This window comes from Fringilla coelebs (genome assembly GCF_963513975.1).
Source record: "Fringilla coelebs genome assembly, chromosome: 12".
Classification (NCBI taxonomy): domain Eukaryota; kingdom Metazoa; phylum Chordata; class Aves; order Passeriformes; family Fringillidae; genus Fringilla; species Fringilla coelebs.
Genome location: NC_140038.1, coordinates 2,120,001 through 2,142,182, shown reverse-complemented (window position 1 = coordinate 2,142,182; position 22,182 = coordinate 2,120,001). Strand labels below are relative to the sequence as shown.

General features: G+C 39.3%; 1 protein-coding gene across 1 annotated transcript in view; it reads right to left on the bottom strand.

Moving 5' to 3' along the window:
• The window catches only part of USP3 (ubiquitin specific peptidase 3), a 44,353-nt gene that overhangs the window by 11,416 nt on the left and 10,755 nt on the right, over positions 1 to 22,182 (bottom strand). The window contains exons 2-8 of the mRNA XM_084214100.1: positions 15,540 to 15,600; positions 13,634 to 13,765; positions 7,596 to 7,679; positions 6,059 to 6,140; positions 3,824 to 3,906; positions 3,151 to 3,264; positions 2,355 to 2,468 (exon numbers count right to left, since the gene is read on the bottom strand). Of these exons, the coding sequence (XP_084070226.1) occupies positions 2,355 to 2,468; positions 3,151 to 3,264; positions 3,824 to 3,906; positions 6,059 to 6,140; positions 7,596 to 7,679; positions 13,634 to 13,765; positions 15,540 to 15,600 (670 nt within the window). The remainder of the gene's footprint in view (positions 1 to 2,354; positions 2,469 to 3,150; positions 3,265 to 3,823; positions 3,907 to 6,058; positions 6,141 to 7,595; positions 7,680 to 13,633; positions 13,766 to 15,539; positions 15,601 to 22,182) is intronic.

Below are 22,182 nucleotides of genomic sequence, written 5' to 3'. Positions count from 1 at the left end.
GGAAGAGGGAGAACCCCAAAAAAGAGCACTTTTTCTTTTAAAAGCTGTGATAGAATCCACAGTGTTGAAAATTTGCTTGAGGAATTTCAAGGAACAGGTTCCTCACTTGGTCTAACAAGAATTATGGAGAAGCCTGTAATAGGGAAACTAGCCACAGACATAATGGATGATATTTCTTTGACTATAATCTTTTGGTCACTGCTGGCAACTACTGGTATTAAACTTCCTTGATTCTCATAAGCTAAATGAAACATAACTAGCTGCATGAAGAACAGAATAAACAGATTTGTGTTGTTTGGGTTATTGACTGAGCAGATGTATTCATAGCATCTTTTCAGCAGTGCTAGAGATATAACAGGTAAGAGGATATCTTTATTATGTGAGAACATGGAGCAACTGCAGCGGGTCTGGTTCGCTAATCTGAGTTTTTCAGTTAGCATTGGCCAAATGCCAGTGTCCTCATTAGAATTATTTACTCATTTTTTGCTGCAAGATAAGGATTAGAAGGAGAGCAAAGCAGGCTCAAACCTTTAAAGGGTATAAAGAAATCTTTATTAACCAAACTAAAAGAAAAATAATAAGAAATCAGAATAAACCTTCAGAACATTTCTCCTCCCTCCAACTCTTCTTTCTTTTCTCTCTGACAACGTAAAGAGACAAAATGTGGTATTTTCAGTCGGTTTATTACTTTTAAAATAATCTTTGTTCAGTTTACTTAGGGAGAGGAGTCTTTCTTGCCATGTCATGGAGATTTTTTCACAAGAAACAGTTCTTTCGTGGTTTTAATTTTCACTGATAGCAACCACCTGGAAATTTACAATTGTGACGTCTCTCCTACGTTCATTAGTTTTTTTCACAACTACTACCATGGGTCATTTCAGTTTATTGGGGTGCCATTTTAAGGATGAGCTGTTCTAATACAGAGACCAAAGTTTTCTTTATCTATTATTGGGAAACAGAGGTCTCTTGTTCTATCCCTGGGGCAAGGTTTTCCATCTCTTTCATTTCTCTCTAAGCTTTTCATCAAATTATAGTTACTTCAACATCTGCTTGCTTTAGTATTGGTGCTTCTGCTCATGGCTGTGGTTAGAACACTACATCTCTCCAAGGCATTTTATGAGTTATAGGGAAAAAGAGTCTGATGTATTAATTAATATCTTCATCATAGCTTTAAAAGAGAATTTTAGCTTAAGGCTTTTTTTTTCCTCATTTGTGCTTTGGCTCTTTTTTCTTATCGATGTTGGTTTCTTTATGTTGCTCTTTTTATGTGCTTTTAATTTTCTTGTTTTTTTAATTTGGGAGAAGTAGCACTGGCAGGTTTCTGTTTTTAAATGGAATTTTATAGCACTGAATGAGTTAATTTTATTTGGGCTTTGCATTAGGAAATGGCTTTTTGTTGTTGGTCACATGATTTCTGCCAGGCAGTGGCTGTGGAGGCTCGCAGCATTGCTTTCAGCTGTTTCTGCACTTCTGAATTGGGATTATGTTGTTAATGGTGATTTCACAGAGGCATATTTTACTTTTTTAAGTGGTTTAACAGGGTGTCAATACTCAAAATTAGTTAGCTGATTGGTTTTGTCAGGTCCAAGTGAAGCTGTTATGGTTTTTATAGGGAATTACTTCTGTAGTTGGTGGACTTTTTCCTTAACTAAAAACCAAACTATGATAAAAACTACAACAGCAACTTACCTTCATCACAATATATCCTAACAGGTTTCAGTGCTCCTTTGAAAGAGCTTCGGGGGTCAGGACAGGGAGACCTTAGAGAGGAACGATACTTGGGTTTACTTAGGTAACCTTCTTCACCACTTTCTCTTCATCATCTGTTTTGTAAGTATGGGCCCAAAATGCTTATTATGCGCAGGATTTTTCTCTTATAGCCTTTATATCATGTCCAGCTGGTGACTACTGGATTTTGAGAGAATCAAGGAAGTTTCAGCCAGTATGTTTGCATTTAGACCTGTAGGTGCTGTATCTTTCTTAATCTGACTACATCATTTTCTTATTGCAGCCAAGCCTGGATTCTGTCAACACGCTGCACTTGGCACTTACCAACCAGTCAGTAGCTTGATTCCTTTGGAGCACTAGCTCAAAGGTACAACTACCACTGTTTCTCATGTGAGATCTCTATCCTCTCTGAAACGGCTACATGTGGTAGAAGGGCAGAAGGAAAAAGCAAGCACTACTCATGGACAGGAAACTGTTGATCAAAGCAAAGATCCTTTTCAAAGCACATCTGTAGGCATATGGAAAGCTGCACAGAGTGCATCCTGGGGATGCAGTCCATTTTAGAGTAGGACACCAGCAATATGTGGCTGCAATCAAGAATACCGTTATTTTTTAGAAAAACTTACCTAAAATTTGGCATTATTTTCCAAACAACGTAAAATAAAGACTCTGGACTAAATGCAGTTTGGCTTCCTTGCCATAAAGCACAGAGTGTCTTTCTGAATTCTTCCACAAGCGAACTGTAAAGAAAATAAGAGCTGGTGTTTAATATGTGTTAGTTTACAACCCTTAGAGGTTTACTTGTTCAATGGTACAAGTATCAGACATTAGCTGGGTTAAGACTGTAACGACTACGTAAATATCCTTTCTAGTACCTTCAAAGATTTTATGTCCAAAATCCTCCCCACAATTGCTGAAGACACACAGATTCGGAAAATTGTCTTTCAGATGTTCAGGACGAACTCATGTGAACACCTATGCACTGTTTGCCATTTTAGTGCAGACTCTGCCAACACCATCCTTTTAACACTTGCTCAAGCAACCTACAGATCATCAATCACTTACTCCTACACTTTCTGTAGTAGTAGTTGCAGTAAGTTGACTTGCAGTCCCATCCTCATGACCCTATTTTAGCTGGAAGTCAGTAGCATAATGTCTGCAGCGCATATCAAGAGGACTTCCTAACATGATTTATCATGTCACACTCCAGCACTGCCTGAGGTATCTGACTGCCGCTCCCTGCAGCATCAGACCTGTAACAGCAAGCTGCAAGTGATACGAGTTTCCTCCCTTGTAGACAACTATTCTTCTGTGCCTCTGTCCCCTGTGAATTGCGCAAGATCAAAAGTGTGCACTGGCCCCAGCAGCCCAAACTTGCTGTTTCCCACACAGCTAAGAGCTCACAAGGCACACACAGCTTACACATTGTTATCCCCCTGGCTCCTGGTGTGGTAAGTTCGCCGCCCTGCCGTCTTCCCATTCCTTAGCTCCACTGCAGGCAACTCTTTGAAGTAACAGCAAAACTGCTGAATGTTACTAGGAAAAATGAAATAAGAATTAAATCCTTAAAAGTGCAGAGAAAAAGGATAATATTATGTATTCTGGAGCTTGTTCTTTGAAATGCATAAACACCACTTCATGCAGTGATACAGGATGGCAATCACAAACAGTTCAAGAGACAAGAAACACTATAAGCAAACACCTTCTGTCAGTAACTACACAGATCCTCAAATATCACTGTCATCCCAGCTTCCTAAAATAATTACATTTTGGCTCTGCTTTGTCTAAGAGATACCCTGCCAGACTGAGCTATCATTTTTTAACAACCCAGGCTTGCATTTGCTGAGCAAGCTATTTTACTGGCCTTGGCAGTGAAGGGGTACTCTCCTGGTCTGCCAAGGACAAGGCAGGTTTCCTCTGGAATGCTGTAACAGAGGATGTGCCTCACACCATGAAACACAACTTTATCAACCCATGCACACCCACTCCTGCAAATTCAGATACGCTTCTGTCCAGTGGGAACATGCCAAATTCACCTGCCCAATGCTACAGCACACAAGCCCCCTGAGAGTGGTGGGAGAGCTTGGGAAGGTACCTGAGTGACTGAAGGATTGCATTCATGAAACAAGTGTTGCCCAGGTTCCGAAGGCCCGTGGCACAAAGGGCAGTGGTGCTTCCCTAGAATGAGAACAGTTAGGTTACAAAAAGATTTATCACTACTCCACCACTTCCCCCCCCTCCAGAGCCATCACTGTTGGATCAAGCACAGATCTGAACAATAACCAACTACACTGAGTGCAGCTGCAAAGCTAAAGCAGCCACCTCAGCAGCTCAAACTGCCTTGAAGCTCCATCTTGACATGAAAACTCTTTCTTACTCATTCCTGTCAAGAGAAAACTATATTATGTCTTTCCCTGTGCAAATAAATCTAGAATAGGACAACACAGTTAATCACAGGCTCTTATTGCCAAGGATTTGTGCGTATGTATGTTAAATATTCACACTCCAAGAGTATTAGTGAGAACTGGACAGCAATTTCCCTACAGTGCCTTTGAAAAATTAAAGTACCAATCCTCATCCATCTTTTCCCATGTCTAATATGCACAGTGTGGCCACCTACAGGTTGCTTTTAAGTCACCAGCACTACTCAGTGGGATTCTGCGGTGGCCAGAAGGGTTTTTGAACGACAAGACAACAGCATTTATTTGGGAAATAAACAGTCAAGTTAGACTGTGCAAAGAAGAGGCAAAGACTTGAAAAAAGGGAAGCAAAATACACACCATTTACAGCCTAGAACAATGAACCCACAGATGCGCTTGCTTTTTGTCAAATTATCTCCAGGGTGGGTGGGGAGGAAAGTGAAGAAAAATGTGGACAACACTGCATTTATGATTCTAGAATCTGCAACATTTGGACACATTCCACTGTCCACCACACTGGAAGTTCATCAAATTTCTGGGCATTCTTCATTATTCCAACAGAATTTAAAAGCTGGGCTTTAAAATCTTTTAGCGTCTCAAAGTGCAAACACCACAGTGTCCTGAGCGCATTCTTTTCTCACTCTTGCCCCAAGTGCCACAGCACAGCACTAATGCAGCATTGCCCCTGCAGTTCAAGATAAGATTCAATATGCCAACAATAAAAAAGAATCTGTTGTTAGAGGCAATACTGAAGTATTAATAAACTGACAAAACAGCACAGAGAAGGAAGAATAAAATAAGCATTTAGTTCAAGCTTTCTATCTTGTCCTTATCTAAATGTTGCCTGGAATTTTTCTTTTGGTTTTTACTGGCTTTCAGTTTTCCAGACAATGATGCTGTGTACTGCCATAGCAAGAAAGCCCCACTATTTCTCCTAGGCTTCCTCAATCTCTGCAAGATTGGGACAGTGCAGGAAGTGCAGACAGCACATTCAGACAACCCTAAACTGACTGTAGGTAGTGCATTGTTTAAAGCAACTAAATCCATCCAGACTTTGCCAACAGCAACCAACTGCTTTGCTCCACCCCAGGCTCTTACTCCCATTCACATCCCCGCGGGCAGTTGTTCCTATGGCTGAAGGAGCTGCTGCTCCAGCTCCTTTTGGTGACACTGCTGTCCCACAGCACAAAAGCTCTGCTCCATCTCTTCCCCCATCTTCCCAAGGGTGAAAACGAACCAGCTGAATACAGCTGAGTCAGTATCTCCCCTCTCCATCCTCAAATTCTGGGAGAAATTATGAAAATAAGAAACTCCCATAATCCAATCTGTGCAAAAGAGACATCTGACTTGCGACATTCTTTGTTTGGAAGAAATGATGCAGCCTTTCAGCCATCTAGCCAGGGCTGGATCCTCCTCTCCTGGGTGCTATCTGCAGATCTGAAGTTAAAATAGCAGGAAGATGAAATGAGGAGAAGAAAAGCTTAAAAACAGTCCATAGTTCCTCTTGAAAGCAAGTTTTACTGAGCTTTTTTAAAAAACTGGTAACATTTTTTTTACTTTTTCCTAACAATTACTCTTAGCCTCCCTCAAGAACGTACCTCCTCCTTTGCCTTCTGCACCCGGGACAATAAAAACCAAAAAAACTAAAAAATGTCAAAAGCTCCTTGCCTGCTCAGAAAAGCAAAGCTCCATCTTGACACGAAACCCTCCTAAAGCCCGGGAAAGCTCAGTCTACATCAACAGAAATGCAGCAAAGCATCAGCCATGTTTGTGTGTGAAGGGGCTTTTTCAGGTGTGTGGCCAGAAGATGCTAAAGCACACCAAGCACAATTTGGGTCTAGGTCAACTATAAACCTCAGCAGGTTTACAAAAACCCTTTAAACTCACTGTACTGGATCTGTTGTACTTACATTTACTTTCAATAACTTGCTGTTCAGAGATGAGTTTTCCAATAGTTTTCTTTTCCTATGTCTGTCTGATGTAAAGGCTGAACTGTTGGAAAACAATTAAAAGTGGTTATTTACCAGAAAAAAACAACGTATTGTGTGGAATGGACCAGAGAAAATCAACTCATGTTTAACAAATGATTCCATCTGTCACCAGTTGTCCCTGACAGCAAACAGGCTCCCCATTGCTGCAGTATGAAATTGGCTGCATCTCCCTCAGGGCACAGCCCCATGGCCCACCAGTGAGTTTATGCAGGATCTGCTCAGGGATGTGTGCCTTCAAGAGTGGCCTTAGTAGCAGCTACTTGTCATCTAAAATAGTCATCCTTCTCCTAGGTCAAACAAACAAAGTTCTTCTGTCAGGAAAATCATCCAAGCCTTTAAAAATACAACTTTTAAAAAAAATCAGAACAAAATTAAGTCACCAAAACTCAAGAATACGTGGAATGTTAGTACTTGCGTATTATAACTGAATTCTCTTACTTAAAGAAAAGTACACGAAGTTCTAACATTTGTGTAATACTAAGTTACAAAAATAATTGCTTAGTCTTTTGCACATCAATGGAAATTAATGGCCCCTCAATTAAACCAGTTGATGATTTCTCTCTAATTGGATGCTGAAATCATAGCTTGTTTCAGGGTTTGGTTGGTAAGATTTTCCTTTTTCTTTTTTTTTTATTAAAATGCCCTCCAAGCATCCAAAAACCATTACACAAAATGGAAGCCTGCACTGTATCTTTTACCTCCCAAGAAGTTAGATCGTTTGGATGTTTCCAATTCACTTCTCATTATACTTAAACATCTTTACATCTCATAATGTACCTGACAAGACCATCAAAAGAGGATGGAAAATAATGAAAATATTAATATAACCTACCAAGTAATTGATACACTTAGCTCAGGGAGGATCCAGAGATTTCTCCAGATTACAGGAATTTTGTAGCAGGAGTCCTGTGTGTACTCAGGGGCATTCTGATGCATATGGAAGCACTGAATGCACTCATATTTCTGCTTGGCATTACGTAAGATTTTCAGGCCAACTGTACAAGGACTGGCCACAGCACATACATCACCCAGGATCAGATTATCTGCTTTCCAGTGGAACAGCACGAGACAGAGGCAAAGGAAAAAATGTCTCTTTTGTGCAGTTCCAAGTTGATAAGTCTTCTTAATCTTTTTTCTAGCAAATCAAACTGTACAATTAATATGATGACTACTTCCACCTGCACTTCTTCTTGAATTTCTCTGATAAAAAAAGCTTATTCTGGTTTTTTGACAAAACTGACAACAGAACAAGACATACAATCATGATCAATCAAATCCATTTGTTCTGCACCTCTGCTTCTCAGTGATGAAAAGGTTTTTAAACACAGTGGCAGACACATAGAAGGATTAAGACACATGTAATTAGATACATATACACATATGAAACAAATACCACTCCAATGATGCACTATTACAAACCTGCCCAAGGCAGTCTGGGTGAAAACAAACTACTTACTTTTCCAAGTTCTGGAGGTGCTCTCTGACCTTCTGTACCAGGCCCATCTTGGTATCATTGACTACAAAATCATCACAGCGATAACTGCAAGAAAAACATTTTTCAGAATGCGCAAAGCACCTCAGCGAAGCAGATCAAACCACACAAGCCTATGTGTGGAAAGCCCCAAAGGGATCCAGATTATGAGATCCCTTTGGATCTCATAAGATTATGAGAACTGGGGAGCACAGCACCTCACACTGAGCTTGGTTCCCTCCAAGAAATCCCCTCCAGCAGAAGAGGGTACAGGAACCATCTTATTACATGGGTTTGCTGCTAGTTTAGTTCTTTATTATAAATCAAAAGCATGATGTACTGCCTGGCCCAAGGCAGAATTCTAGTTCAACAGAAACTGAAACAGTGCAACAAAAAGCAGACTCAGTAATCTATCCACAGATTCATCAGAAAAGACCGACTGACCCCTGGTAAACAGAATACAAAGCTTTTATTAATTTTCAAACTATTTTAAGATTGTAAATTATCACTGAAACCTGAGGTGCTGAATGGATATATACAATACAAAAAAGTCTGTGCTACTGAAAAAACACCAGGGAAGATGATGGACTAAGAGATCACTTGAGTTTTCCAAAGTCAGGCCAGAAGCCTGTGGCAACTTGCACCTCATGCTTAACCACAAATATCAATCACTCATCAGTTTCTGTACATACTGTGAAGTGTCAAATTACAGCTTCAAATTTTGGCAGGCAAGTGAACAAGTGAGGAAAACTAACTTTGGATATGTTTAATATCAGAACTGTAGCTATGTCTCTCCATTTGGCACAAGAGTGACTCAAATGCAAAATACATCATCATCACCTCAGGCTATTCCTCTGCTGAAGCAGATCCACATTTGCTTCCTAATTTAATGAAGCTGCTGACTTCAGGCACAACTGGAATTCACAACCCTCTTTGATGCATAAATCTGCAGGTATTGCCAGAGTTACTTGGAATTCTACATTCTTGAAAAGGCTACAGAGTTGAGAAAGTAAAGGTCCTTGCCACTGAATGGAGCCCCTAAGAACAGTGTGTTCAGTACCTCTGATTTTTCCCTCTGAGAAATTAACATGACACCTCTCAAGACATCCAAACATTGAATGCAGCAGTTATGGTGTGGCAACAGCTCTCTGGCCACAGAGAGAAAGCACAACTTTCCCAGGCATTGTCCTGGGGAAAGGCTGTGAGAAAATTAGAGAAGAGAATGATAAACAATTCTTATCTTCATTTGCTGCACCTGTTGTTGTGAACATGTGGAATGTCTTATGGAGATTTGTTTACCAAAGGGTGGTTTCTTAATTGGCCAATGGTGATGGTGTTCAGATTGAAGGACCAATTGGGTCCACCTGTATTGTGACTGTCTGTAAGGGTTTCTTAAGAAGTATAGTATAATAAAGTGACAGATCAGCCTGCTGGAATCATGGAGTCAATGCAAATTATTACCCAGCTGGGGGCCTGCAACAACATTATGGGTACTTACACAAGATCTAGAAATTAGTAAAATTACCAGTATTTTTTCTTTTACATTTTTAAAGATGGCCACAGACCAAGTTAGTTTGGGAGGGGGAAGAAGTCTGTTAATGTCCTTATTTTTCAGCCACATCTTAGGTAGTCCTTGTCAGCTTTTTCAGCTGCCTACAAAGACCGAATGAGGTGCTCCTGCATTTGGCACTCCCACCAACCTGGACCTAGCTCTCAGGCCAACACTCAAGAGTACACAGGCCCAGTCAGCAAATACACAGTGTGGAACTCCTGAGCAGGGGCACCCTGGCTGCACCAGCACAGTCACACTGCTACTAATGCTGGAGTAGCAACTGTTGAGAAAGCAGGGGATGGAAGCAGATAGAGGCTCACTGAAACCCTCAATGAGAACTTATTGCCAAAAGAGTATTTCATTGCTCCCATGCCCTGAAGATCACATTAACCTTATTTTTACACACCAGTTTAGTACTTGCCCCAAGATGGAAGAATAAAACCAAACACATCAGTAAATGTCAGGGTCCTTCCAACACTGGAAAAGAAATTGTAAGTTTCACTTAGAATCAAGACAATCTTCTATTTTTCTTTTTAATAGGTAGGTTTAAAAAACCTCTCTTGCAACACTGAGGATTCAGCACTACTATTAGAAATAATGGCATTACCTCCAAACTATTTTGGATAAACCAAGTAAACAGATTTAGAAGTAGCTTATGTTTTAGTAACTTAAATTTGCTAAGCGCACACACCTTAAAGGTAAACTGCTGAGAAATTACATCCTATATGTGAAGCTGTCATTCAAAACAGCTGCTTAATTTATGATCCTCAGGATCATCACAAATTAACAAACACACTTTTTGGATACAGTAGCTCTAAAACATGCTTTAACAGCAATGACATAGAAAAAATTCGATACCTTGCAGAGGGTCCCTTATATGGCTCAGTACAGTATTTTCCTCTATACACTCTATTTTTAGTACCTCTGCTACCTCCAAGACCTAGCCTCCTTTGCTTCTAAAATGGCATTAAGCCAGTGAACATATGCACTGCTCTGGGAACATGAGCACTTACTGCTGTTACAGTGCTTAGGAGGGACAGAACTTCATGCTGTGTTTAAAAGCCCTGACTAGATTTGAAGAATTTGAAGGATAGGAAAAATTAAGAAAAGCCAGGTTTCCTTAGTTATGCCAACACCTAATATGAATAAACAAAGAGCTCAAGTTTTACTGTCTGGATAAAACGCTTTTTACTCTTATTTTCACTGATTGTAGAATGCAAAACAATAGGACTAAGCAATCTCATTTTCCAGTGCTCATGCCACCAGCACAGTAAGTCTGGTTTGTTTTTTAAAAAGAACCCTCTTCACAGAGACTAAAAAAGAATTTTCCTGAGTCCTTGACAGTTGGTTATTTTTACAGCAGCCAGGAATACACACACACCTAACACAGCTATGTCGCTTTAAGGGATAACAAGGAGGGCAATGGATGAGAAATCTGACCTGCAAACTGTGTCTGGGATTAAATGAACAGAGGAAACATATTATGCAAATATATCAACAGGGGAGCCTTTCTTCTTCAGCGCCAACTGTCTGTGCACTAGCACAGAGAAAAGCAATTTACAAGAGTCCTCTTTCAGGGAAGTGGGGTTCTTACATGTATCATTTTACTTCTCGTGCACAAAAAAAACCCCCTAACACAGAATCACAGAATGAGAAAGCACCCTATGACAGTTTGAAGACAAAAATTATCTGTATTTCTTGCAAACTCTTTGTGTGTAGTACTTTAGAACTAACTGAAAGGCTGATTACCTCCAAAAAGTGGGATTCAGGACTCTCTCAGCAGTTAAGGTCTCAAACATAATTTAGTCTGAGTGTTTAGTATTGCATCTATTGTCTCAAAAGTGACCAAAGAATCAAGAATAAAGTTGTTCTCTCATAACAAAATATTAACAAATTCTCTCAACTTTTCCACTGGTAAAACTGAGCAGTTGGATAGGAGGACTGAGTAAGCAAAGAATAAAACCCTCTGGGAAGACTGCATTACAGGTTATGGTATGGCCAAAGGAAGGCAAAGGATCAAATGCTGCCTTCTTAGAAAGCCCATACAGGCCTGTTCACTAATACTATCATGCAAGCCAAGGAACACAGTAAACTGGGATCCATTGGATAAAAATGGAATAAGAGCATCATACTCTGTGCAGTAAACAGAACTGCACACAAAAATATAAAAGCTGGCACTGCATCAAAATATCTGCATTATTTTTAAGTAGAAATAAAATTCAATTAAGTCTTACAATGGTATTTTATTGACTTCCAAATTATTGAGGCAGCCCACCCTGGTAGCATAAAATACTCATCTTTACATAAAAGTTCACTTAAAAGAACCACCATGGCATAAACTTAGGACTGTCTACTGGATTCATGTCTACACTGCAGCTCACAAATAGGCTTTTCAAAGCTATTGAAAGCCCATTCACTCTCCACAATACCTAATTATGTCTCAAATTTACCCAACTATTAGCTTTAACTGGCAGCAGCCTCCACAGTACTGTCCAAAACAAAGGAGGAAAAGTTGATCTGGATGCCTTCTGTTTCATCTTTAAACTTCTGGGCTCATTTCAACTGGGCGCAGTAACAAATTCAAGTATCTTTCCCTGATTATCATCTGGGAAAAACCTGAAATATCCTAAATGAAAGCAAAGATAGACTGCTTTTGAAACTTGTTCACCTTCACATTAGCAGAGGAGTTATAATTTGCTGGTGAATTACCCACACAACAGGAACTCCCCAAGGCAAAGCTGGCTACAATTAGTTCCAGTTCATCCACAGATGACTCAGCCCTCGACCACAGCAGAAAAGACATCATGCACTGAACTGCTTCCCTCCTGTGCTCCCACAAACACACACCTCCCCAGGTGCAGGTCTGCCTGTCCTGCTCAGCACAGCTGGGCTAAGTAACAGATCCTGCAGCCCCCAGTCTGGCTGCTGGTGTTTTGCAATGCCCACACAGGGTTTGGGATAAGGTCAGCAGGGTGCTCAGACTTGCTGCTCTAACTCATCAAGCCTCAGCAAGTTCAGAACACTATTTGTCGTAATGGAGATATAATCAAAGACTTCAAATACCCTGCTAAAATTCCTCCACAGATTATTACCTTCAGAATGACTGGAACACAGGGCATAATTCAAACAAAACAAAAAGCCACAACATAGAACTCAGCTGCTACCAGTACTGATTGGGAAAGTGAAACTAGCTTCTCACAGCTGTTGCAATGCTGGTAACCTGTGCATATTTACCCCTTGGAAAACCTGACTGTTTTCTCATGTATTCACATAGGAGCAGATAAAAATGCCGGTCATTAAAATAAAATCCAAATAAAAGCAAAATTCCCCTACATCACAAAGCTACTCAAACCTTTAGGCTATAATTAAATACCTACAGCTGCTTCCACCATCTGAGCAGTTTTTGAGTTGCTCTGAACAACATTTCTTCAGGTGAAATCACATAACTGGGGTTTTACTTGCAGGGGATAAAAATATTTGTTACAGAAGCAGTCCTCATAAAACTACTTCATCAAACAGGCTTTTTTTTCCCTAATGAAATACCCAAAAGACACCCAACTCTTTGAATAAAATACCCATTAGAGCAGCCACATATCCAGTAATTTTACAAGACTGTAACAGGGATTTCCCCAAGATTGACACTGCTCAAATCCTGCTCTGCCACACTGCACAAGTAACAACACACAAGGGAAACCATGGAGCAGCTGCAAATGGGGAAGCACCTGTCAGCAGGTTTGCTTAAGGGGGAAGAGGATGGAGGATGCTGAGGCAAAAAGCAGTGCTTTCCATTGACTCCCAGTCTTGGCCCTCTGGGAAACAAGGACCATGGGGAATCCAATATTAGCAGCATCAATATTAAGTTTCCCTAAACTGTGCATATCACACTGCAAGAATCCCACAGAAGCAATGAGCCCAGGCCACTGTGCTGTTTAAAGAAAGATTTCTGATTGTTTTCCTTACTCTTGCCAGAGACTTGATGCTGCTTCCCAACAGGATCAGCCACTTTCCCGGACTCAAAGAAGGTACGCGCACAAACAAAACTAGAGTTCAGATCTCTTGGGCAGGAACTACAGTGTAATAGTTTACCTTCTGAATCCTGACAAATAAAGGACATGTGAAAGGCTCACAGGCTTGATGGAAGGAGCAACAACCAATCAAACAGCTTTCACAATTAAGAGGTTTGGGTCTCCACATACCCCAAAGCAAACAGAAGCAACTCCAAACCCCACAGCACTTATTTCAAAAGGTTTCTTCTCTGTTTAAGACATTTGACATGAGAGAGTTTAGTTACAGCCAGTAACTGTACAGTGCTGCAGCAAGCATGGAAAAGCAGGGTGTTCCAAAAAGACAGGTCTGGAAAGCAAAAGATGAAATACTCAAAAATGCGTATAATAAAATGCTGCAAAAGAGTCTGATGTTTTCGCCTTCTAGTATATAAGAAGTTGTCAAATTACAGTGTTTAAACCCTTACCAGTAGGTACTGTAACTACTGCAATCCATACACACAGTATGCTGAACTTTCTCCTGTTTTTCTGTTTTCTTATGATTGGTCATAGGAATCTGTGCATCTTCATAATGCTTTTTTGCATGGCCATTCACATATCTAAAATAAATGTAAAAGAAAGAAGTTTATACTTCTAAACAGCTAATCAACATTCATTAAAAAAAAAAAAGAATAAAAAAGACATCCAATTTACAACAGCATTAAAAAGACAATTCACTTGTGTGAAAACACTGGCCAGATTTTCTAATGTTTTCCCCCTTTACTCTCTCCAGTGGTCCAAACTGGCCCCTCCATCTCCTTGACCAAATCCCAGGATCTGTGCTCCTAACAGACTAATGACCTTCCACAACTGAGAAAATCCTGAACTCCCTTTTCCCATACCTGTATGGGAAAACATTATATGATATATATATATATATATCCATACCTTTTCCCATACACTTAGCTCTCTGTACTGCCTTCACATATACTCTTCTTACAGCTCTACCTTTTCCCCCCCAGCACTTGTGTTTGGGATCCCTTTAACAGAGTGTTGACTCCCATTTTCATCTTTCCCATTCTGCAGCAAGATTTAATGCTACAGACATCAAGATGATGAACTTGGGCTCTGGAGCTCGTGGTTACATAATGGAAGAAGAAATCTAAAATCCTGCAGCTCTTTTGCTGACACAAATGAGCATTTTCATATTCAAAGTTTGATATATAGGAAATTAAGACCTTTAATTAAAAAAGAGCCCCAAGGTATATTTTATCTCCTCATTCAATTATTTTCTATTTTAAGGATGGGAACCATTTGGAAAGACAAAAAAAACCTGCATAAATAACTGACTCAATATTTACCAACTGCACATAAGAAAGGCTATTTGGAGACAGTAGTAATTTTTTTTAAGATTAGTAACAATTAAAATATTCCAGTTATTTATTGCACACCACTGCATATCATGAAGTATCTCCTCCTCTCTTAGCTCCCACCAAGTATAAATTTATTAAACAGAGGGGAAAAAAGGATCAGTGTCAAAAAATCTTAATAGGACACATTATTAAAACTGTAGTACTTATTGATACCCAGATCAAACAACCAAGACCTGGAGTTCATTCAAACCACTTTTAAAGACAAAATCACTGTTTAATGATGCTTTCCCAGAATAACAGCACACCAGCACAGATGTTACCCAACAGAAGAAAACATGTTCACGTCTCAGATACTGTCTAAATGTCAATACCAAGTGCATTCCAATAATATGTGCATCTCAGACATTTATGTAACAGCACATTTTCTACAATTATCTTGACATATAAATAACAGTACTGACTGTATAATTCCTCCACAATTTATTTGGTGCACTTCAACTAATACAGACATCAAGGAGAAGTTGGAAGGAATTCTGATGGCAGCTACTTCTTACAGGCTATGGCAATAACTTTAGGTCCAAAACTGCACTGCAGTACATTTAAGCTATTTTCACTCTCAGCTGTATAGCTGCTGTTTCTCTCAAAATAAGCTGTGCCAACTTGTGACTTTGCAACAATTCTTATTGTGTTTATCTTATCACAAAAGAAACATTTTCCACAGAATGGAACTTTACAATAACCTACTAAACTATCAGTTCTCCACACACTTTTTGAACTGAGCAATCAAATTTACTGTCCATTTTACTTTAAAAACCCAATGAAATAAAACCCCCATATCTTGAATATAATCTCTGGACTCTCATAAAGTAGCAAAGAACCATGTTAAGCATAAACATACAATGTTAAATGTGATAATGAAAGGTCTATTTCAGGGAAATTTTGAATGAACTGCCTCAGAGTCAAGCAACAAAGGAGAAAGATAAAGGTGTGATTAAGATTTGCGCACTAACACTGTACCCACCTTCCACAATGGACACTCGAACACGTCAGACAGACCCAGGGACTTTTATTTGACCGGCACACTATAAAAGATTTTTAAAAAAAAGTGTCAAATGAATGAAGTCTACTTGATTTTAAAATAGAATACAAGAATATCAAAATGACAAAAACACTGGCAAACCTTCCAATTTTTTCTTTTGGCTTTTAATAACAGTCCAGTGAACACAGGATAAAAAGCTATGGCACTTCTGTTTCATAAAACTTGTTCTACAGGAAACCATTTTAAAAAAGATATTGCAAGAAGCGTGGCAATCTGATAAAGAAGCACACAGAATAAATTACTGCTAATACAGACCATTTATACAACCTGCATTCCTATGCTGCAGTGCTGATACAGAATTCATCCATAATGACTTCACCTCAGTCCCGCACAAGCAGCTGAAAGGTTAAAATGTAACACCAGTGGTGTGTTTCACAATCTACTCAAGACATCAGAAGATGTTATTGAAGTTTTTTGCTATGATATTTTAAATCTAGAAAATTTAAAATATGGATGTTTTAAGCTAAAGGGCTTAAACAAAAACAAAACAACAAACAAACAAACACACACACAAAAAAAAGAGCAAACACTAAAAAAAGATGAAACACCATCCCAGGGTAGGGCCACAGAAATGGGATATTCCAACTCTAATTCCAACCCAGCAGGTCACTGAAAGAGGGATGCTACGAAATACAACACTTAGATTTGAATGAAATAAAACTCTTAACTATCCATTACCACAGAATTTACAGAAATACTACACTTCCAAATACCCAACTAATATGATGAGAAAATTAAAATGCTAAGTGCACTGCTACAAGGGCAAAAAACAACAAAAAAAAATACAACTTTGATTATCCCCAAAATACAAAAGGGTATAATACCAGACCCATAAATTTTACACACCATAAATTTCTGCTGCTTGGAACAACCAGTGAAGAGAGTCACAGAAGAAAGAAAAGGCATTGGGAACTTGAGGGTCTGTGAGGCCAGGGCGTAGAAAGACAGAGAAGAGGACTGACCCTGGCTGTACATGTAAATTACTTATATTGTTATTCATTGTGGGAAAGCTTGAGAACAGCCCTCCCTTTCTGAAGTCACACCTTAAAACAAGAACTGAAGCAGCACAGAAGCTGCTCCAGGATAGGATCATCTGAGCGGGCTAATTCAGGGCTCGTAGCAAAATTCAAAATACAGTTCACCAAGCTATGAACCATAGTACATAGTAAACTGTTAAGATCCAAGACTATCAGAGAAAACCAAGCTAAGAAAAGTAGTTTCTTTATCAAATTAAATGCTCATTAAAAAGGAAGTGGTCAATTTTGATTCAACAGAGAACTGACAAGCTTAGCTATTTAGAAGAGGTAATACATGTTTCCATTAGAAGTTTTTGCCTTTTTGATTTAAATCTGGTGGGAAAAAAGAGTACACTGCTTTTTAAACTTTTTCTGCACTTGAATTTATTATTACAAATAGCTGCTGTACTTCAATTCAAAAGCTAAAAAACCAAGGCACGTTTAAATGGGAATGTTACCATGTTACGTGGGGGAAAAAAGGCACATTCTCCAGAAGTATTTTATGAAGTAACTTCTTCAAACTCTTTAGTCAAGACTGCAGAACAGCTTCCTTCAGCTACTTTACTGGAGAAACAGATTTTCTCACAGGTCTCAGTTATCTGGCATTGGTTCTGCAAAGCCCAATTTTTCTATTTCTAAAGCTGCTTATTCCCACAACTGTAATGGTCATCTTGCAATAGATAGAGGGAGGCCAGGTAGAGCTGTTTTGGTTTACATTTCAACTCAGGAACATGGAAGAAGTTTGTCAAATTTGACCAAAACATTACCAAGAAACCCAAAATTTAACACTTGCAAACAGAAGAGAAAGGGAAGATCTTAAAAACAGCTATTATCAATTAAAAATGGGCTAAAGAAACCACTGGTCTACCCTGATACAATATTATTTGCTTGAATTTATAAACAGCAATGTAAAATACTAACCAGAAGGAAAGAAAAAGAAGCCAAAACCATTCATGCACTTAATCTGTGTTTAAGTGCTGTGTGAAGAAAACACTACTTTATACTTTCCATGCCAGGAACATAAAAAGGTCTTCCTAGGATTGAAATCCTGGCAGAAATTTCCCACTGTGAAATAACATGTTTGCTTTCACTATGTTATCACCTACACATGGAACTGGTTCTCAACCAGTAGGTCAAAGTATTATGATGGAAACTATGACTCCTGCTTTCCATCCCTACCAGACAATTACAATTTCACATTCAGGTACTTTAAATACCTGTACTGCTTGTTTGTCAAGTGTTAAATTATACTGAAGGAGTGCTCATTCTGCAGGTTTAAGTGTTCTGCACAAAGCCAGCAAACAAGTCCAACCTCTGCACAGTACCAAAAAAAAATCGCATACACTAAAATTTTCCATCTTTCCTATCAGGGAATAGGAAAAGATGGCTCATTTGTTTACTTTAACTTTTAGGAAGAACTTTACCCCAATTGCATCACATCAGAAATGTGTGGTTTATCTTCTGCACAAACATCTCCACCCACAATGAACTCACATGGAAATTACTTCCATTAAGATTAAACACAGAATCCAGTGTTAAATCTGTGACCTCCAATTGCTCTGTTCTCAGAGAATTACACAACTGATTTTTTTAAAACATTGTTGGAGATAGCATTCTGTATTTCTCTTCTATTTCTCTGAGGCTCGCTCAGCAGATAACTGCATTAAAGCCTGGCTCTCCAGGCATTCCTTCAGATCCTGAAGCAGTTATCATCTTGCTACTTAGTAAATTCAATTAGACTGGAAGTTTCAGGCATTACTTAGGATTCTATCAAGACAGGCACTATGGAATGCACAGCAAAATCACAGTCACTGTCCAGAACTACTTATAATCTAAACTAGAGGTAGACATTTGGCTTCATGTATAAAGACACTGCACATTATTCCTTTCAGATGGGGTACACGAATAAAGTAACCTTCAAAGTAGGCCAGAAGTGAGAGAGAGAGTGATCCATAGCAAATCCCTTTTCAATTCAAAGAACATTACACAGCCCTGGAAGTTGAGCCCTAAAACAGATTTGGGTGTTCTGGACTTTCAGGTCACACACACTAAATCATGAGGAATAATTTTCATTTGTATAGGTGCCAAAATATTTGCTCCATAATCAGTTTTCCAATTGGGATTTGGAGGTTTGGTTTGTTTTTCTTTAAGCACTACTTAATAAAGAGGAGGGAGCGTTACATTAGCATCCCTTACTTTGGATTAAAGTTATGTTCACACACTGTAACCCCATTAAAAAAATTATCTGTCTTATTTAGTGGTATACAGACCAAGGAACATTGGCTGCTTTCTCAGCTTGGACAGAAGTTTGGCTACTGAAACAGTTACCAACTGCCTCAATTTGCTGTATTTTTAGAATAGATTCAATAGTCAGGCAAAGACGACACTAACGTGTCAAAGGAAAAGGGAAAGCAAAGCTGCAGCGCCTCTATTCTGAGGCCATTTGCCACCTTACATCAAAATCATCTTAATTCAGAAACTTAGAATTCAGAAAATTAGAAAATTTTTTATCATGTAATGGGAAGAACTCTTTGACAGAATGATTTCTCTAAGTAAAACCTGAATACTGATGTGTTACACAGTCTGCAAAGCCCTCTCTAAATGAAGAGGAATTATCAATCCACCCCCAGGAGAGCAGAGACTCATACATAACTTTGAGAACACTCAGAGACGTCCACGCAGCTTCCGCTTTTTGCAAATCACCCGGATAAGGTTCACTGAGTTACGCCAAATAGAACAAGCAAGATATGGCTAATCAATTTGGTGTTCTCTCACCACAGGGGCCCCCACCCCATCCTACCCCCATGATCATGCAAATATGTACTTTTCATGCTTGACTTTTTTTTTGTGTTGAAAACTGACTCCAAGTGCACTCGTGTGAAGCATGACTGCTCCTGGCAAACACTGCATTTCTTACACAGCAAAGATGCAGACTGTCACTGAAGGAAAGTTACAGCCATGTAAAAGTATACAACAGACCTGTGGAATGAATGGGTTTGTTTAAACAGCACACTGCATAGCTGTAAACTGGTAATAGAAAAAAGCAGCAGGAAAAGGAAGAGACACACAGGAAGCAGTTTTTGTAAAGCAGCCAAGTTCAGAAACCTGCAAGATGCAGTGTCCGCCAGAGATCTGGCAGCAGCACAGCCATGCGATCAACACAGTGTGAGTGACTCCGGGCCAGAGCTGCTACAGAACCGTGCTTAGAGCCAAGGTTTAAAATAGCCCTTCATTGCTACACTAAAGAAAAGCTCACCAAATATCAGCACATTAATAAAAATACTTTACTTCTTCTGTTAAAAGCACATTGACTAGAAACAAGATTAGGGTCACTAAACTATATCAAATAGTCTCCACAGCCTTTACCAGCCTGGGCTCAGCTCTCAAAAAGAGCTGCAGCAGCACTCCCATGTTACTGGCCCAATTATAGACCTCAAAAAAAACAGTGACCTGCACAGAAACATCTCTGGACTAACTGACCTCTGGTTAGTTCACTTTACGTTCACACAATGGGTCAGCTATACCAAACAAGCTAAACTGAATAGAAAACCCCCACTGTTGCTCCAGTCAGGAAGAAGGAACAATATTTACAAACTTGTGGTATCAGTGGTGCACTGACACTGTGCTGAGGAAATAACCCCACAAACACAAGCACTTGGTGACAAACATATAACTATGCTACATAAGTACAGCATGCTGTATCATGCGACATACAAGTGCCTATCCTAAAGCCCCACAATAATACTGTTACAAGAAATGGACTACTTTTCCTTTCCCATACCTTTACCTTAATTTTGCCTTAAAAATATCTGTGTCCTGTTTAATTATGATTTAGTAATGGGACTCCCATTTTGCTCCTTAAAGAACCTGACAATTGGAGCAAAAGAGAGCTGGGAAGTCTCCCCGAGCAACATGCGAAGAAAAAAGCAGCACCAATCCACACACCAAAATGAGAAACCTCTTCCTTGTAAAACATGAACCTTCTGCTGTGACATATCAGGCCTAAGGAATCAGACTGAAAGCTACCTTTTCCAAGAATCTGGAAGTAAAGGTGGGAGAAACTTGCAAGCAAAAATCCTGGTGACAAAAAATTCTGTACAAGTATTTAACCAAATTTACAAAACCCACCTTAGTAATAGCATTTCAAATGCAAATATTTTCAGTCAAAGGATTCAAAGTATTTTTCCGAAAACCCATTTCCATTTTACAGATGAGAACAAGGGATTGAATCATTTACCAAAATAATTTTACGAGCATAGATCAGAACTGAGCCTACTGGCCCATACACCGTAGTCCTTTAAATAATTTTAACTGCAGCCAAGGGGAGGATATCCCAAAAGCCATCACTCTGCGCAAAATTTGTAAGGTGATTTGCCCAAACAGCTCTGAATTGAACACACAGAGCTTCCCATATGCAATATGCAACAGACATCAGGTATTTGAGAGTCATTCACGAAAGCTGGTGTTCTAAGTAGGGAATCACTCAAGTTATTAAGCTATGAGAAACATCAAGGAGACAAACACATTGGATGTAGTCCCTCCTCTAGGCTTACATGCTACAGCTGCAAAAAGGTTTTACCCACTGCTGGAATTCACAGCTCTGGAACTCCCTCTGGATGAAGCACAAGTTCCTTCAAAGACTGAATAAATCAGCAGAGTTTTCTCCACAAAATGCCCTTTCACTCAAGATGCAAACATCACAAGTTTAATGCACGTACCTCCTACCCTTGAAAGACCTTCTTGACCAGACAACTTCTAAATGCTGAGGTAGGACTGCCAATTCCTTCCCATGAGTAAGTACTTTTGGGGAACAGTGAAACAAAGCAAGAGACTGAGTGAAACTTTGGCCCAGCTTAGCATTTACAGCTTTCACCCAGGCTGCACACTCCACAGCAAGGAACATCTCTGCACTCTACATTCAAAATCCACCACAGCTGTTAAAACTGAGACTGTAACCAAGGATTTTCCACTGAGATGAATGGACCAAATCACAACATTTGAGAGCCACTTGCACTCTTTCCTCCTGGCCCACAAACTCACTTATAAACCAGCATATACAATAAACAGCATCTCAAGGCAAAAATTACAAGTCTTCCTCATCACAGAACATCAGTCAAGACTTGCAGGGTATGTGGATATGTCAGGAATCAGACACCCTGGCATTGAAAAAAACACCTTATTGCCAGAAACAAAGAAGCCTTTAAGAACACAGGTATCCTCCAAGGTACATTAGTATTTTTATCAGCAGCATGTAAAAATGCCTAACAGGCAATATAAGTTCCTTACAACTAAGCACACATACACCAACATAACTGATCAGGTTCCCAGCTTCTAACAATCATTTGTGTATTTAAAAAGGCAGTTCTTTCAAGTGTACACATAAGCTTTATTATTATCATCTGACCTTACTGTATGTTTATATTCAGGAGGAATCCAAAGTACTGAAAAGACAGGGTAGGCCTTAACAAACCCAGAAGTGCAGTAAGAATACTAATGTTATCTTATAATCTAGGAATAGGTTCTTCAAGTTAAAAACAGAGTTAAATGTG